The sequence below is a fragment of the Alexandromys fortis genome, unplaced genomic scaffold (genome assembly GCF_014885135.2).
Source record: "Alexandromys fortis isolate MF-2015 unplaced genomic scaffold, M_Fortis_MF-2015_v1.1 scaffold_54, whole genome shotgun sequence".
NCBI classification, from domain to species: Eukaryota; Metazoa; Chordata; class Mammalia; order Rodentia; family Cricetidae; genus Alexandromys; species Alexandromys fortis.
Window position 1 is genome coordinate 2,180,184 of NW_026067958.1, and position 13,763 is coordinate 2,193,946.

At 40.4% G+C, this 13,763-nt stretch overlaps 1 protein-coding gene across 15 annotated transcripts in view; it reads left to right on the forward strand.

Moving 5' to 3' along the window:
• Mllt10 (MLLT10 histone lysine methyltransferase DOT1L cofactor) overlaps positions 1-13,763 on the forward strand; it is a 151,724-nt gene that overhangs the window by 114,280 nt on the left and 23,681 nt on the right. For all 15 annotated transcript variants that reach the window (XM_050152650.1, XM_050152648.1, XM_050152651.1 and 12 more), the window contains one exon: positions 10,922-11,100. In XM_050152650.1, coding sequence (XP_050008607.1) covers positions 10,922-11,100 — 179 coding nt within the window. The remainder of the gene's footprint in view (positions 1-10,921; positions 11,101-13,763) is intronic.

Sequence of the window (13,763 nt, forward strand, 5' to 3'; positions counted from 1 at the left end):
TTTTTTTTTTTTTTTTTTTTTTTTTTTTTGATTTTTGGAGGCATGGTTTTGCTGTAGCTTTGGAGCTTGTCCTGAAACTCACTCTAGACCAGGCTGGCCTTCAACTCACAGATATCCGAGTGCCGGGATTAAAGGTGTGTGCCGCCACCACCTGGCTCCAAACCTGCTGAATTTTACGTGAAATTGTAAAGCTTACATGGCCATATTCTCTTAGCTAGTTTTCTCTAGTTTTAGTTCCTTGCTATGAAACTATTCAAAAAATAATTCCAGAAATAATCTTCAGAGTATGCCCTGCCATTACTGTATCCCACCCTGGGTGAGAATTGTCCCTCTATTAAAACCATGCTATATATGTTAGCTGTACGCAGAAGTTTCTGTCCTGTAAGCCGTTCCCAAGTAGCCACACATAGACTTAATTTTAATTATAAATGCTCGGCCGATAGGTCAGGCTTGTTAGTAGGTGACTCTTACATTTTCAGGGAACCTATATTTTTATCAACCTTTTCCTGGTACATCATGTCCGTCCATCTTGCTTTTCTCTGTGTCTGCTCACCCTCTGACTCTGCCCTCTTCCCAGCGTTCTTTGTTTGGCTCTCCCACAACCTTATCCTGCCCATCTATTGACCAAGCTGCTTCTTCATTAAACCAGGCAGAGTGACACATATTCACCTAGTGTAAGGAAGATTCCACACACAGCTTGATTATTACAGTATTGTGAGGTTTGTTCATAACTCTAATTTTACTAAAAATGACACCACAGTTGAAGAATAATGGTGTATAGGAGGCACCCATGAAACATGGGAAGTCACACTAAACCCAGGACTGTTTGTCAGCACTGCAGGCACATAGGTAAAGACACAGTGCTTCGGGGCTTGGTACTGTCCGTGACTTCAGATGTCTACCAGACATGTAGATGCAGGGGCTTGGGAAAGGGCACTGAATATACTAAGTCTATAAAGGACTAAGAATTTTGCATTCACCCAGCAGGGGATATAGAAAGAGAAGCATCTCAGGGGCATAGTAGCCAGCCAGTCTAGACAAAAGGATTAGCTTAAACAATGGAGGAAGTTGACCTCTGGCTTCCACATGCACGCACACAAGTGAGCACACACCTACACATACATGTATCCACTTTCCCAAAATCTCATATGTGTGCATCTTATACATATAGGCTGGTATGTAGAACAAAACTGAACTGTATGTAGTAAAATATGTGAAAGTATGCCAAAATACCAGTGTTTGTGGGTGATTTTCCCCCCACCCTTTTAAATATATTTCACATTCTTATAACCAATCTTTTTAACAGACAGTGTTAACAAAAGAGGCAAAGCTGAGAATCAGCCGGGCGGTGGTGGCGCACGCCTTTAATCCCCAGCAGATCTGCCCAGCCTGGTCTACAAGAGCTAGTTCCAGGACAGGCTCCAAAGCTAGAGAAACCCTGTCTCGAAAAACCAAAAAAAAAAAAAAAAAAAAAAAAAAAAAGCTGAGAATCATACGCAGGGCCTTCTACATGTTTGCAAATACTCCCACTAAACTATATTGCCAGCCAGAATAAATCATGTTAAAATGGAGTTACCTGTGGAAAAGCTAGCAGACATAGAATTTCATCAGGATGGCCAGGAAACTCAGGAAAATAAGCTCTATCTTTCCTGCATAATGGGGGAGCATATTCTGTAATCTAGAAAGGGACAAACACTTAGAAGTAGTGCTTTTCTTTTGTGTTTAATCATTTTGTTTTGTTTTGCTTACTATCTCAGGATTTTTATTGCTATGATAAAACACAATACCAAAATGCAGTTTGGAGAAGAAAGGGTTTATTTCAACTTATAGTTCACCACTTCAGTATACCACTGAAGGATGTTAGGACAGGAGCGTAGAGACAGTAACTGATACAGACACCATGGGAGTTCTTCATGGCTTGCTCAGTCTGCTTTCTCATACAGCACCAGGGATGACCAACCAAAGGTGGTACTGCCTGTAGTAAGCTGGCCCCACTACATCAATCATCAATCAATCCATAGGCTAGTCTTGTGGAGGTATTTTCTCACTTGAGGTTTTTCTTCCTATATGACTATAGCCTGTGACAAGTTGATAACCTCTAGCTTCTCAACAGCATTTGATAGAACTAATACCCTTTCATCACACTCTTTTTTGTTGCTGTCGGTGGCACCCATCATTCTTTTCTTCTTTCTTTTGTTGAAGAGGGGGCACAATTTCGAGACAGGGTTTCTCAGTGTAACAGCCCTAGCTGCCCTGGTCTGTAGATCAGGCTGGCCTCGAATTCACAGAGATCCGCTTGCTTCTGCCTCCCAAGTGCAGGGATTAAAAGTGTGCCCTACCACCACGCAGCAGTACATCATGATTTTCAGTTTGTTAGTTTGTTGTTATTGTTGTTTTTGGTTTTTCAAGACGTTTCTCTGTAGCTTTGGAGCCTGTCCTGGAACTAGCTCTTGTAGACCCGACTGGCCTCAAACTCAAAGAGATCCACCTGCCTCTGCCTCCCAAGTGCTGGGATTAAAGGCGTGCACCACCACCAGCTGGCTTCGCGTTAGGTTTTTTTTATGATTTAATTTTTTCACAAGTTGTCCTTGAACTAATTGGTGATCCTCAAAGCTGGCTATTTTATTTTGTCTTTGGCTGACTGAGATGAAGTTACACTCTCCCCCAGACTGGCCTTAAACTCATGAACTCAAGGGGCCTTCCTGTGACTGCAAGTATTTTGTCAATAAGGTCAACTTTTTTTGTTTTATTTTCCTGAGATGGGTTGCTCTGCAACCCTCATTGTCCTGCTACTTTAGACCAGGCTGGCCTTGAACTCAGAGATTTGCTGGCTTTTGCCTCCCTGGTGCTGGGACTAAAGGTATGCACCACCACATAGCAGCACAAGGCCAGCTTTTAACAAAATGTTGCTTTGTTGTGTATCAGTTTTCACCTCTGAACAAATGGCACTTTTAGTTTTAATCAAAAGTGAGAATTCTGTGACTTATTCGTTTTTCTCTGCTCTAGTTAGCAAATGTAATTAATATAGTATCAACTTTAGAGGATTCTAACCTGTAGGTGTGCTTCAGATCCACCCCTTTCCAGAGAAGCATAAATTTCCATCTAATTTGTTGAACTGTCTCCTGAAACACTCTTCTTTTTACATCTGTCCTCTCAGTCTCCTTGCTACATAGGGGTCAGGGGATTGTTGTTTTAAAGGGTATGTCGTGCTGTGAATAGGGTTAGGGCTAGGGGCTAGACATCTGCCCATGGATAATAGCACATTTGAAGTCTCTCTCTTGTTTAAGTCTCCTGTGAGTACTTCTCTTTTCTTTCTGTCTGGGTAGCACTGATCAAACTTTTTAGATCTTGGCTTACAGTATTATATTTCTTCAGATCTTATTGATTCCTGATTTTTTTATTCTTTGTTGTTTGAGATGGTGTAAATGTTTCTGAATTTCTGATCATTGTGTCTCTAGTAGCAGAGTCCTAAGATTACAAGCAAGTGCCACCTGGTTTTATGCGGTACTGGGAATTAAACACAGGGCTATGTGTATCTAAGCAAGCACTTTCAACTGAGTTATATCTTAGCCCTCTAATTATTTTGCTCATATTTTCCTTGTCCATCATAATTTATGTTGGAATGCATTTTCATATGTTTTTGTAAGCTTGTCTTTGTAGTTGAACTGTATGTTCCTGGTGAACAGTTTTACCTTGTTTTTCTTGTTTTTAGTTTTACTTTTGCTCCAAACTCCTTGTCTCTTTCTTAGTAGTTACTTAGTACTTGTTTGTCAACTGGATGAAGAAACAGCAGCCTTGGTGGATGTCATTGCCATCCACTGTATCTTTCTGTATTATCATTTCTGTTCTCTGTCTTGAACTTCAGAGTGTTTGCCTGGAGCTTGTGTGTTGTAGGATTTAGTTCCATTGAACCCAAATGAATGTCAGGTTGATTTGGATTAAAAACTGTAAAACTTGTAAAAGATGGAAATAGAATGGAGTTAAATAGAAAATGGCGTTGGTGGTAGGCTGGAGGATGGCTTTGTAGTGAGGAGCACTTGCTGCTCTTGCAGAGGATTGATTTTATGTGTATGGGCGTTTTTCTTGCATGCATGTATGCTTACTGCATAGATATCTGGTCCTGCAGAAGTTAGAAGAGGGCACCAGATTATCTGGAACTGGAGTTATGGATGGTTCTGCGCCACTGTGTGGTTGCTAGGAGTTGAACCCAGGTCCTCTGCAAGAGTAGCAAGTAGTCTTAAGTTCTGAGCCATCTCTCTAGGTCCTAATTTCAAAATTATTATTATTAAAGAAAATAGATACAGAAAATGTTCATATCAGGGTGGTGAGTGAAATCAGAGATCTTCTTGAGCTTCGGTGTCATGAAAGGAACATTTTGATTTGCAGTATTTTATAGCAAAAACCTAAGTGCCACAAACAGCCTTGAAGCAGGATTAATGGATTGCAGTCAGACTGGATAAATTATATAAGTTAAGTACATATTAATGCCATATCAAAACAGTTGAAGACCCTTGTTCACCACAGTTTTGCTATTCAATATTATATTTTGTGATTATTACGGCATATGGTGATAGTAATTTTGGCTTTTTTAGTATTGAAGGGGCTTTAAGTGAGAAAATTTAAGTGAGAAAATTATAATACTACTTAGAAATTTTAAATTAGAATTTAAAATACTAAAATGGCTGTAGTATTTATTGAAACTTACAGAGTAGAAATTGCTAAAGCCTTCAAATTAAGATGGTAGCCTTTTTTTTGGGGGGGGACTGAAACGGTTGACCCAGGATACTTGTGTAATTCTGATTATAATCATATAGCTGGTAATATGGAACTCAATTTTATCTCATCTAGAAGTTTGTACTTATGAAAAGAAGTCGCACCATTTTGGTTTCAGCATGCTATCTCTAACTTTTGCTCTTAGTTTTAGAAGTTGGATATTCAGTGTATGGTAGGCTTTTCTTCTTCAGAACTTGTAGGCAGTTAGTAGTGCTATGACTGTTGCTGAAGTGTATGCTAGACCTGAGTGGGATGGTGGTAGAAGGGACTGTCTCAAAAAAAAAAAAAAAAAAAAAAAAGCTGGGGGAGCAGTCTAGAATATCCAGTATGCTGTGTGGTGGTAGTGCATGCTTTAACCCCAGCACTCAGGAGACAGAGGTAGGTGGATTTCTGTAAGTTTGAGGCCAGCCTGGTCTATAGAGCGAGTTCCAGGATAGCCAGGGATATACAGAGAAACCCTGCCCCCCCCCCCAAAAAAAAACAAGAAAGAAAAGAAAAGAAAAATACCCAATAAATACTTCTGTCCTCCACACATCTATCTGCAAAGCACAAACACTCACAATCAAATAGGCATACCACACCCACAAGGTCTAGGTAGTCAGCATTTTAATGTACCTTGAAGAAAATAGTCCAAGCATTTCATGAACTTAGATTTCTGCATACTCGTATTTTCTTTTCCTCTCATCTCCAGCCTTCCTCCATTACTGGAGTCATAATTTCACTCTGCGGTTCAGACTGGCCTTGAATTTAATCCCTCTATCTGCTTCCTGAGTCAGGGGTTATAGACCTCTACCACCATGCCTACCTCGGCTAGATTACAAGTGCTTACTGGAAGAATATTAAGGCAAAAGTTCTTTTTGTTGTTTCCTATGTTTTGTTACAGAAAGCTAATAAATAAACTATTGGAATAATCTTCCTTCAGAAGTCCCTTTTTGTGCTGGATCAATGTCTCTACAGTTAAGAGCATTTACTGCTCTTGCAGAGGACCCAGGTTTAGTTCCTAGCACTCACATGACAGCTTAAAACCACGTGTAACTCAGGTTACAGTAAAGTTAAAGATTTACTTATTTATTATGTGCAGTGTTCTGTCTGTCTGTACGTCTGCAGGCCAGAAGAGGGCACCGGTTCTCATTACAGATGGCTGTGAGCCACTATGTGGGTGCTGGGAATTGAACTCAGGACCTCTGGAAGAGCAGCCAGTGCTCTTAACTGCAGTTTTTGTTTGTTTGAGACAGGGTTTCTCTGTGTAACTGCCTTGGCTGTCCTGGAACTCACTCTGTAGACCAGGCTGGCTTTGAGCTCACAGAGATCCACCTGCCTCTGCCTCCCAAGTGCTGGGATTGAAGGTGTGTGCAGCCACCACCCAGCCATTTTGTAAAAAATTTTTGTTTGTTTTAATTTTTTTTAACCCTTTACGTTTTGGCTCCCAGATCCCAAATAAATAAATAAATCACGTGGTGGTTTATTCTTATGAATGCCCGACCTTAGCTTGGCTTATTCCTAGCCAGCTTTTCTTTACTTAAATTATCCCGTCTATCTTGTGCCTCTGGGCTTTTCCCTTCCTCTATTTCTGTATACCTTTCTTTACTTCTTCCTCCATTGGTTGCTATGTAACTGGGTCGCTGGGCCCTGATGTCCTCTTCCTCTCTCTGATCTTTTCTTCCCAGATTTCTCCTATTTATTCTCTGCCCACTGGCTCTACCTATCCTTTCTCCTGACTTGCTGTTAGACCAATCGGGTGTTTTAGACAGGCAAAGTAACACAGCTTCACAGAGTTAAACAAATGCAGCATAAAAGAATGCAACACATCTTGCATTATAAAAGCAAATGTATCACAGCATTAACAAGTGTAGCACATCTTATAATAATAGCCATCTTTTCAGTCCCAGAAGTGCTATTTTCTTTTCTGTCCCACATGACCAAACTCCCCCTCCCCCCTCAGAGTTTGTAAGGTCCTCCTGCCTCCGCCTCTCGAGTGCTGGGATCAAAGGGCATGCCCCACCACCCTGACTTAGATCATCTGTTTTTAAATAGGACCTAAAAATTCAGTTTTCTTAATGAAATTTGTGTTCTTCTAAATAAATATTTACTACTTAGAACTTTGAGCCATAACACAGAGCAACAGAAAGTTTAAGTTCAGAGGATTACATACTGTCACTGCCCTATGGCCTCAAGATCTGTCTTCATGGTGGTTTTTAAAAATGTACTTTATGGGGTTTGTTTGTGTGCATGCGTGAGTACGTGCATGTGTGTACACGAACACATGTGCATGTTAACAGCACAGATGTGGAGTCAGTTTTCTCATTCTACTTTTATGAGTTTTGGAGATTTAAATCAAGTTAGGCTTGTATAAAAGGCACTTGGGTTTCCTGCCAATGCGGGGCTGGGCTGGCCCTGGGGCTTCATGCTCATCCTTTTATGTTCTAGATTATGCAAGTATTTTATGACCACAGAAATCTCGAAGACTATGATAATCCCTTGATACTTTGATTTGTATTAGGAAATCGATTTTACTAATCTTGATTTTGCTATCTACAAGATCACCAAACTTTTTTTTGCTTTATTTCCATTTCCCACCCCTCACACGTACACTTTTAAGTCTAAATTCCCCAGAAGAAGAAACATGCAGTATTTATGAGTCTTGCTAGTTTCTTTTAACATTATGATAACCAGTTATATCAGTTTTCCTACATTCTTAATTTCGCTTTTCTTTATGGCTGTATAAAATTCCATTGTGTTGACAGGCAATGGCGGCACACATCTTTAATCCCAGCACTCGAGTTCAAGAAGGTGGTGAATTCAAGGACAAGCAGGGCTAGCTATGTAGAGAAAGTTTGTCTCGAACCGTCTCCCCTCCCCCCAGTTCCATTGTGTACATGTACCACATTTTTTCTATCCGTTCATTTGTTGATGAATATCTAGTGTTCATCAACACTATTCCTTTTCTTAGCTTTTGTGGATAGATAGCAATGACTATGATTGATCAAGTATCTCTATGGTAAGCTGACTTAAGAGTCCTTTAGGTGTAATGTATCCCAAAGTGATATATCTCCGGTGGTAGAGCTGGATCACGTGATACTTCTGTTAGGTTTTGAGAAGTCTCCATGGTGATTTCCATGAAGACTACACAAGTTTACCCTCCCATCAGCAATGAGTAAGGTCCCTCTTTCCCCACATCCTTGCCAGAAATTGTCATTCTGTTCTTAATGATAGCCATTCTGACTTGGACAAGAAGTCACTTTCTTTAAAGTTATGTTTAATTCTGTGTAAAGCCTTGAAATTTTAGATGCCACCACTGTTAGCTGCACACAGAACCAAACACTGTTTGCCTTTGCTCTTCTGGCTCCAGTGCTGGTCACCCCATTTGGTATGCCTAGGAACTATCGTGGACATGCCCAGTTATTCTTTCCACCGGCCCCCATGCTCTTTGCTTCTGTAATGGCTCTTTTGCCTTCATTGAGTCCTTGTTTTTGTATATCAGTAGCATTGTAGTGTTCGTTCACAGGTTTTTTTAGCCTGCTGCCAGTGATCCCTGGACGTAAGTTCTCACTGTCTAAGCTTGACCATTTAACTTTCATTGTTGTTGATCTGGTCCCTGCTTTCTTGCTCACAGGTTCATTGCTCGCTGGCACATGCTTCTTTCATACAGTCGTTCTCTGCTGTGTAGTGCATTTAGAAACCAGCTCTAGAAACCATGTTCATTCCAGGGATTAAGGTTTAGTTTTCACTCCGTCATCAAGGACTAGGTTAGATACCCTTTTTGTGTGCACTCATCCAATCCCAAGACAATCTAGCAGTTTTCATTAGAATTTTTCTGATTGTTATAATTCTCTTTTCTGCCAAGCTTCCTGAAGACAGAAACCATGTATCTTGAATATTTTTACCTAAGGCTTAGATTAATATCTGGGAAACAGTGAGTTGTCAGGCAGAATGAATAAATCATTATTTTTATAGAAACGGTTGAGGCAAACATTATATAAGGCCCTAAATTCTAGGTGTAAAGCCTTTTAATGTGTCCTGATTCTTCTATTTTCTTTTTTTGAAGAAGGTTGTAGGTGTTTCTATATGCATAAATTGATATTTGGATTGTTTAGAGTCACATAAACCCCATTGATAAGTGATATAATTTGCTAATTATTGTTGCCTTCTAGCAGTATAGTTTTTGAAGGGATGAGGAAGGAGAGCATGTGTCTACGTGTAAGACTCATATGTGTACATACATTCAGAGGCTAAAAACTGAGAGTATCTCCCAAAAATTCCCAAACCTGAATTTTTGAGGAGATCTTTTGCTGAGCCTGGCACTCACCAATCTGACTAGACTGACTGGCTGACCCTCCTGTCTCCACCTTAGGGAATCTGGGTGCCTGGCGTGTTTGTCAGTGATTCTGGTCAGTAAGCTCAGGACTTTTTTTAACTGAGTCATCTCAGCCTGCATAATTCCTTCCTGCTTTTCTTCTATTTAAATGCCAGTGTTCTTGATTTGTCCTTCCCTTCCCCCTTTCTTCCTCTCAGCTTTTATTCTCCTTGATGCTTTGGACCATCCAGGAGATTGCCACATGCATTGGAAGATGTTAGTTAGCCTCCTTGGCCTCTCAGTTTTACCAGTAGCATTTCCAAGTTTTGAAAAAAATGGGACATTGACAAAAATGTCTCCTGGAATTAGTCAAGTGTTTCTGTGGGCAGTCATTCCTGGTTGAAGATGAACTTCTTTTTCTCTGTATTCCCCTGGCCTCCTGGTGTGTGTGTGGGGGGGGGGTGTTGTTGCTTCCCCATGTGTGCAGGTGGGTTCACCTGTGCACATCCATAGAGGATGGAGGAGGACATTAGGTGTGTTCCCTGCTCTTTATTCTCAGCCTTATTCCCTTGAGATAGGGTTTGTCACTGAACCTAGAGCTGCTGTTGTCAGGCTGTTCTCTATGCCAGTGAGCCCTCCAAAGTTACTTGTTCTCATCCCCCCCCACACACACACAATTGAGCCTTTCCCCAGTGTAAATGGGGACAGATGATGGGGCACAGTTTGTCCTCAGTAACTGTTACTTTCTGCTGAGATTTTCTTTTCTTCTGCTTCTCCTCCTCCTCCAGTTCTTCTTTTCTTTTTCTTTTTTTGTTTTGTTGAGACAGGGTTTCTCTGTGTAACAGTCCTGGCTGTCCTAGAACTCGCTCTGTAGACCAGGCTAGCCTTGAACTCACAGAGATCCGCCTGCCTCTGCCTCCCCAAGTGCTGGGATTTAAAAGTGTGCACTACCACTGCCCGGCTTTAATATTTTTCCTGTTTTTGTTTGTTGCTTGTTTGGTTGATTGATTTTTCAAGACAGGGTTTCTCTGTTGCATTTTGGAGCCTGTCTGTCTTGGAACTTACTCTGTAGGCCAGGATGGCCTTGAACCCCCCCCCCCCCCCCAAATGCTGGGATTAAAGGTGTGTGCCACCACCCCTGCTTCTCTTCTTAGCTCTTTTAGAATGAATAAAATCTACTTTCTGTTTCCTTCTTCCTTTACTGCTTTACCCAGTGGAACAGTGAAAAACTGTTTTCATCAAGTATGCTGTCATTTTCTTGTCCCCAGAAGGGAGCTACTACCTCATCTTCCATCTCTTGGTGTTTTAAGTTTTCCTCCTATGTTGGCCTCATTCACTTAGTGCGGTCACTCAAACTCCTGTCTGCTCGATTCCTGGCTATTCTAGATGCCTGCTGTGGTCTCACAACTGGGATGCACGAAGGACACTAGCATTTTTAATATTGAAATCAAATTCAATACTATTGAACTTTATTTTGTACCTTCCTAGAACAAGTTCTCTGTCTATTTCATAGCTCGTCAATTACGATTTCTAGGGTCCTACGCACTTTGAATGGCTTACCCAGTGGTTTTAAACACAGTTCCCAGGTGCTTCCTTCTGTGTGGAAACCTCTTCTTGCTCTTAGAGATGCCTACAATGCTGAACTTTGGGTGTCTGTTTAATTAACAAGAATACTTGCTAAGTTAAAAGCGACTTAGATTCTTTTAGACAAATATTTTGTGAAAAATTTTTTTTAGTGTTAGCTTATTTTAATAGTTATTAAACACTAATTAAATTTATTTAGAGGAGAAATCTTGTCTGACCAATTTGACTGCTAAATTATAAGATATTTAAATAAACTTTCTTTGGTTGCAGGTATTTATAACAGCAATGATGTAGCTGTATCCTTTCCAAACGTGGTGTCTGGCTCGGGATCTAGCACTCCTGTCTCTAGCTCTCACATACCTCAGCAGTCATCTGGGCATTTGCAACAGGTGGGAGCCCTCTCCCCCTCAGCTGCGTCATCTGTAACCCCTGCAGCCACTACAACTCAGGTATGTCATAGTTCAGAGCCAGCCTTGTTAGCAAGCATTGTGATTGTCTCCAATAAAAATCAGAAAATGTAGAAAAATGTATGAGTCAATTTGGCGTTTTTGTGGGCTAGGCTTGTATCACAGGAAGGAAAGTGCCTTTACCCTCTGAGCCGTCTTGTGCACGCTTATCCTCCCTTTCCCCACTACATCCCTGAGCTTTAAAAACTGAGTCTTTTGTGTCTGGCTGCAGAGTTTCAAGGCTTTAGAGCTTTGTGCCACCACACCCAGCTTTATTCTGTAATCATCTCATTTCACTTTTTTTCAAGACTCTAGGAACAGATTTTTTAACATTGGAGAAAGTTACTATAGTGTAATTTCTAAAGCACTAGTTTGTCTAGTTAGCGTTTAATTGCTGTGTGGAGAAAGCCTTTGCCTAACCTGTGTGAGGCCGTAGGTTTGATTCTCTAACCAACCTTTAAAAAAAAAAGAAAAAAGAAAATACAAATTTGAACTTTTCTATATATGCATAATTTCTATTATGAGACTTTAAGATATACATTTCTTTGGTGTTTTCTGGACGTCTTTTTTAAAATTTTATTTTTGGTTTTTTAAGGTAGAGTTTTTCTTTGTTGCTCCGGCTATCCTAAAACTCACTCTGTAGACCAGGCTGGCCCTAAACTCACAGAGATTCACCTGCCTCCGCCTCTTAAGTGCTGAGATTAAAGGTGTGTGCCACCACTGCCTGGCCTTATGCTGTATTAATAGAGTACAACATTGTATTATTGTCATGTGTGTTTTTATGAATGGTGTTGGGCAGTCATCATTTTAATTAAGCCAAATAATAGACTGAACAAAGGGTCTGATTATCTGTGCCATCTTTGAACATGAAAATGCACTATTTGGGTCTGGCTTACCTCACTCAGGATAGTGTTTTCTATTTCCATCCATTTGCCTGCAAACTTCAAGAAGTCCTTGTTTTTTACTGCTGAGTAGTACTCTAATATGTATATATTCCTGGATGGAGGAGGGTGGTCCTTGGACTTCCCACAGGGCAGAGAACCCTGATTGATCTTTGGGCTGAAAAGTGAGGGGGACTTTTAGGGGAGGGGGAGGGAAAGGGGAGGCGGCGGTGGGGAAGAGACAGAAATCTTTAATAAATTAAAAAAAATAAATAAAAAAAGATAAAAAAAAAAAGAAAATGCACTATTTGGTGAATAAGGGTAGCTTGATTACTTTAGAAGGGTTTCCTTTAGCTTTTTTGTTTTTCGAGAATGGGTTTCTCTGTAGTTTTGGAGCCTGTTCTGGAACTAGCTCTTGTAGACCATGCTGGCCTCGAACTCCAGAGATCCACCTGGGATCTGCCTCTCGAGTGCTGGGATTAAAGGTGTGCGCCACCACCGCCCGACCTTTCTTTAGCTTATTTCTCTGGAAAAGTAAGGGATGGAGATAACAGGACTTAGGGAGGGTGAAAGAACAAATGAAAGAATGGCTCTAATAAATTGTTTTATCTCTTTTAATTAAATGTAAATATGTGCTGTTTGATAGCTCTTTACCCTTGGACCAAGTCTCACTTTTGAATATTTCCAGTTTGCATTTTTTTTCTATCTTTATAGAAGTCTGTTTAATTATTCTGGTTAATTCTAGGCTGAATTTAGCAAAATATCATTTCTTCTCATTCGTTAAGTCAGTGGTCTTGGGGCTGGCATTAGGGAGAGGTACATGGGGGTAAGTGATCTGGAAGTGAAGGGAAACAGTTTCACTTGTCATGTGATTCGAGTGAAGAGCAAAAAAGCCATAGGATTTACAGCCTTTACGCTGTCTCCTTCCGTGGTCCTGTAGGATGGGTCTCTCATAAGGTGATAGATAGATAGATAGATAGATATCCATATAGATCCGGTTATATTCACTTGCTGCATGCTGAGACAGCTGCATGTGTGTTTCTGTCTAGCAGTAAATGATTCTGCCTTGAAGCTGAATCATATTTAGTCTGGCTTATCTGGTGCTGCTGTAGCAACCATCAGTCTCCAGGCAACTGAGGCACATTGACCTCTCAGTTGAACTGAGTGCAGATCTACTTCAGTTTAGCTGCCTGAGACAATAAAAAGGTGTTCAATGTGAAAATGTAATATGTTTTAACAGTCTATAAGGGGAAAAAAACAAAAATTAGAGAACTTTTAAAATTATTCATTGATTCCCTTCCTCTCCCCCCATGTCAACGTTCATTTCAATTTAACCATTCCATAACTCTTAGTTGGCTTTTAAACATAGTTACTTACATCTTAGCATTTTAACTATATACAGTGTAAAACAAAGCAATGTTAAAAGATGGGTAGTGAACATTATCAGTACTTAAAATGTGATCCTAGATGTCTTGTCACCATTAAGAACTGTGCAAGAACATTAAGAACATATCATGTGCAAGGGCTAGGGTTCACGCAGCACTGCCCAAAAGAAAGCGAGATAAAACACACAACACGCGTAAACACTTTAACAGGCAGATATTCTAAAATGTGTGTAGAGAATAGAAATGTAAATAATTTTTGGCCAAACCCATCACCACATAATTTAATAAAGTCAGAATTTTTAGGGCCTGGATTGAAGCTAGAAGTTCAGCAGTCATTCTTTCTGGCCCTCTGTGTAAGTAAGATCAACAGACCTTTCATGTTATTTATTTATTTTGCATT